The 4,121-nt window shown below is 59.5% G+C and overlaps 2 protein-coding genes across 2 annotated transcripts in view; one reads left to right on the forward strand and one right to left on the reverse strand.

Annotated features, from left to right (window-relative positions):
* Nucleotides 1-2,401, forward strand: part of CC2D1A (coiled-coil and C2 domain containing 1A) — a 16,176-nt gene extending 13,775 nt beyond the window's left edge. Inside the window, exons 23-29 of the mRNA XM_015594765.2 lie at nt 375-512; nt 599-663; nt 1,235-1,298; nt 1,389-1,515; nt 1,590-1,666; nt 1,751-1,798; nt 1,879-2,401. Coding sequence (XP_015450251.1) covers nt 375-512; nt 599-663; nt 1,235-1,298; nt 1,389-1,515; nt 1,590-1,666; nt 1,751-1,798; nt 1,879-1,899 — 540 coding nt within the window. The 3' untranslated portion in view covers nt 1,900-2,401. The remainder of the gene's footprint in view (nt 1-374; nt 513-598; nt 664-1,234; nt 1,299-1,388; nt 1,516-1,589; nt 1,667-1,750; nt 1,799-1,878) is intronic.
* A 137-nt stretch (nt 2,402-2,538) lies between these two features.
* On the reverse strand, nt 2,539-4,026 carry LOC112485380 (podocan-like protein 1). The gene is made up of 2 exons (XM_025051634.1): nt 3,441-4,026; nt 2,539-3,301 (listed from the first exon to the last, which is right to left on the reverse strand). Exons 1-2 carry the CDS (start codon nt 3,731-3,733, stop codon nt 3,151-3,153), a joined length of 444 nt encoding a protein of 147 aa, XP_024907402.1. The 5' UTR covers nt 3,734-4,026; the 3' UTR covers nt 2,539-3,150.
* Between the last annotated feature and the right edge of the window lie 95 nt (nt 4,027-4,121).

The following is a 4,121-nucleotide window of genomic DNA, read 5'->3' on the forward strand; positions in this document are numbered from 1 at the left end:
GACCGACCGGGTCCTGGGCACAGCTCAGCTGAAGCTGGATGCCCTGGAGACAGCCTGTGAGGTCCGGGAGATCCTTGAGGTGAGAGGTGGACATTCATCTGAATGCTACAGTATGACTTGTTAACATTACTCAAGTACTCCCTGCCCTGAGCCTCTTCAGGGGCCCTTCTGCTGACCCAGCCCCTCTCCTGGGAGTCCCAGACCTCCCCACTCCCAGTATCCTGCTCCATTAAGACCAGTTGGTGTCTCAGTCATAACCGTGGGCCCATATTTTGGAAATTAACCTGGTTCTCCCTGATTCCAGCCCTGGACCTCCAGCCCTGGTTCTCCAGCCACTTCCCACTTCCCAACATCCTCCCCTCACTCCCAATCAGGTCTTGGATGGTCGCCGGCCCACAGGGGGACGGCTGGAGGTAATGGTCCGGATTCGAGAACCGCTGACAGCCCAGCAATTGGAGACGACGACTGAGAGGTGGCTGGTCATCGACCCCGTGCCAGCAGCTGTGCCCACTGTGAGACTCCCCTGCCCAGCAGCAACCCCAGGGATGGAGGGAATCAAGGGGGCCAAGCTTCATAAGACTGGTTTTGTCCTCTGAAGCAGGTTGCTGGGCCTAAAGGGAAGGCCCCTCCCGTGCCTGCTCCTACAAGGGAGCCAGGAAACAGGTAGGTGGTTGGGTCAGGCCATGCCAAAAAGAACCCCCCTCTACCCACCTCAGCCCTTTCTGGACAATTTCTTACCAGGCACAAATTGAAGCATGTCTCTCCCCTACTTCAAACCTTTTCTGACTCCCCTTCTCCTAGAGGATCCAGTTTAAACTCCTCAGCTTGATCTTTCAGACCTTTTTTGATCTGATCATTGTCAGTATATCTGGCCTTCTCTCTCCCCACTTCTTCCTGTTGGTTCTTGGCTATCCCTAGTTTTCACTGTCCTCTGGGCTTCTTTGTTACAATGCCCTGAGTACCACTACCCTCATACTTGCTCCTTGCTCCTCTGCACAACTCTGACTCCTGTGGGTCCTAAATTGGTTATTGCTTGCTTCAGGAAGCCCTCCCTGACTTCTTGGTGTCACAGCTGCCTGGGTATACAGCCACCATCACTGCAAGGTTGTGGGCTTAGCAACATAGTGGAGGGCCTGGCTTATCTCTGGCTATTCCCCCGTGCCCAGATTGTTGAATTAATGGGGTCAGGGATGAGTAAGTCATGCAGTCCCTCATCCCTGTCCCCACTTTGTAGATCTGCCCGGCCCCTGCATAGCCTCAGTGTGCTGGCCTTTGACCAAGAACGTCTAGAGCGGAAGGTGGGTGCCCACCAACTGGGCTCGGTGGAACAGGATTGGGGTGTCTGCAGGCTCAGGCTGGGCCTTCACAGCCCCCTCTGCACCCCCCAGATTGTGGCCCTCAGGCAGGCGCGGCGGCCAGTGCCCCCAGAGGTGGCCCAGCAGCACCAGGACATCATGCAGCGCAGCCAGTGGCAGAGGGCACAGCTGGAGCAGGGGGGCCCGGCCATCCGGCGGGGTAGGAACTCGAGGACGGGCACACTGGGGAGGGACGATGGCAGTGGCCCCATCCTGACTGCCTCCCCTCCTCAGAATACATGGCCCAGCTGGAGCGTCAGCTACAGTTCTACACAGAGGCTGCCCGGCGCCTGGGCAATGATGGCAGCAGGGTGAGCCAGGCAAGGTCTGGATGTGGGCACTGGGGGGGTAGAGGCTGCCAGGGGCTTCCCGCTGACCACCTGTTGGACCCCCAGGAAGCTGCAAAAGAGGCACTCTATAGGCGGAACCTGGTTGAAAATGAGGTGAGCAGCTCAGGTGTTGTGGGGTGGAGGGTAGGCAGCTGAGGCCGTGGCCTTCCTGACCCCAGCATCCTCTCCTGTAGCTGCAGCGGCTCCGTAGGTGAGGAGCCGATGGGGCTGGCGGCCCCTGGAGATCGGGCAGCAGGCCTGAGGCCCCAGTGCTGGGAGGAACTGACACAGCTACAGCCTCAGACCAGACAAGCAGACAATCAGCGGACAATCGGCTCTGGATGCACACCTCCCCCGCTGGGCCCACCCAGCCTGGCCAGAGCCTCCCGGTTGGGGCATTGGGGATGATGTCTGCCAGCCAGCGTGTGCCCCCTCGCCCAGGCCTGGTTGGGTCGGCCCCGGAGAGTCCCGTTTGCACAGCCCAGAGGTGTCCGGCCCCTGGCCTGCCCCAGAGGTGGGAAGGTGGCTAGGACCAAGCTCCGAGGGCCCCTGCAAGCACTTTACTTCCTGTCCCTCCCTAGCCTTAACCCTGAAGCCCACCCATATCCCAAAGAAGCCTCTGAGGCCAGCCGAGGTCTGGCTGACCCCGCTGGGGCTATTCTGGCCCACCTGGGCCGCAGAGCTGATACACGGAATAAACAGCCAGGGCCACACCCAGCTTCTACTGTCCTGCCTTTGTTTCTTGCCCTCTGTGGCTAGGCTGGGTCTCCCCATGTACACCCTCCCCAGGGTAGTAGAAGGGCAGCGTCTATGAGAGGAGCGTGCTGGGAAGGGCAGTGTCTGTGAAAGACATGTTCGACTCTCATGTGAAGGCCCGTGCATCTGTCATGGGTCCATGCTGCCTGACGGCACCTGCTGTACTATGCATTTCTTCAGCCAGTGGCTCTGGGCGTATCTGGGTTTAGACATGTGATCGGGCTGTACCTGGAGGTGCTTGGTGACTTGCATGTGTGCAAATCTAAGGCCCTGAAATCTAGCCCTACTGCTCACTAGCTTTGGGATCTGGACCAAATCGCCTGACCCACTTAGCATTCTAGAGCCCCAGTTTCCCCCGCTGGACACAGGGATTGTGAGAACCCCTGCAGTTCTACAAGGTGAAGGGCACCTGGTCAGTGATGAGCACTTGAAAAGATTTGGCTTTATTGTTGCTGTCACCATCTGTGCAGGGAGTGGGAACGTGGCTGGCAGGGCCAGTGTGGTCTATGCACCTGGTGTGTGAGCTGCATGCCTCAGTCCCTCTCTGCATGCAGAGGCGGTGCCCCAGCTTCCCGGCCAGCACAGGTTGGATAGGCTTAGCCCTCGAGGCCTGGGAGAGCTAGGTTGAGACCCCAGGTGGGTGCTATCTCCTTAGTCCATAGCCCAGCAGAGCCCCAAGGCTCTGGATCACTCTTCCAGATCCCTCTGGCTCAAGGACCCCAAGCCCGAGGCTGACGTGGAGCTGTGGGTGGCAGCTGGACCAGGACCTGCTCAAGGTTATCCGTCGTGTCCACCACACGCAGGTGTGGGAGGCCCAAGAAGGCTTCGGGTGCAATGCTGGTCATGTGAAGCCTGTTGGCCCTGGACCAAGAGGTGGGCATGAGGGCAGAGGCAAAGGGAGGGGGCCACAACCCTGACCCCACTGGGCTTACTGGAGTCCTCCGCAGCCCACCAGGGCCTTCCCTTGCCCCCTAGACCCACTCGGCCGCCCTCAGGGCACCTGAGGAAGAGGGCTCGCAGGCTGGGCGTGCTGAGGAAGGCTTCGGGGCCCACGTGGCTGATGCGGTTGCTCTGCAGGCGCAGCTCCTCCAGGGTCTCGGGCAGGTCGGGGGGTACAAAAGACAGCTCGTTGTGGCTGAGGTCCAGCACCTGGGCAGGTGGGCAGAGATGGCCCCATGGCAGCCCCAGGTCCTGGGCCGCTTGCTCAGGCAAGCCCCAAACCATTCTTCTCCCAGACCCTCCTCTCTTCCACGCCCAGCCTGGTCCTTCTACCCCTTCCCCTCCCCTCTTCATGGCTGCCGATTTCCTCCTCTCAACAGAGGTAAACTGAGTCCTTTCTGGGGCAGGCCCTGCTGTAGGTGCTGGGGGCAAAAACAGGTTCCTGCCTGCTGTGGGAGGTGTTAATGCAGCTAGTCATGAAGATGGCACTTCTTCTGCATCCTCATGCTCTTCTATTATTAACTATGATTGTTATCGATCGCATTCTCCCTAACCAGGGTGTCTGTGCCTGAGACCAGGAGCTGCGTCACTGTGCCCAGCAGCATCTCCAATGCCTAGAGCGGTGCCTGGCACCCACAGATGCTCTAAACTTGAATCAACAGTGGTCAGAAGGAGCTAGAGGTCACGGTGTTCACTGGGGAGGTGGCGTGGGGACCAGGCGGCAGAGCATAGCCAAAGGCCT

The sequence above is a fragment of the Pteropus alecto genome, unplaced genomic scaffold (assembly GCF_000325575.1).
Source record: "Pteropus alecto unplaced genomic scaffold, ASM32557v1 scaffold388, whole genome shotgun sequence".
In the NCBI taxonomy this organism is placed as follows: domain Eukaryota; kingdom Metazoa; phylum Chordata; class Mammalia; order Chiroptera; family Pteropodidae; genus Pteropus; species Pteropus alecto.

What these genes read in the sequence shown, in the direction of transcription:
- LOC112485380 (XM_025051634.1), bottom strand. Translation starts at nt 3,733, where the DNA reads ATGAAGAGGGGAGGGGAAGGGGTAGAAGGACCAGGCTGGGCGTGGAAG. An exon ending in CTGCGAGCCCTCTTCCTCAG is followed by an intron (nt 3,302 to 3,440) that starts GTGCCCTGAGGG and finishes CTCTTGGTCCAG; the next exon opens with GGCCAACAGGCTTCACATGA.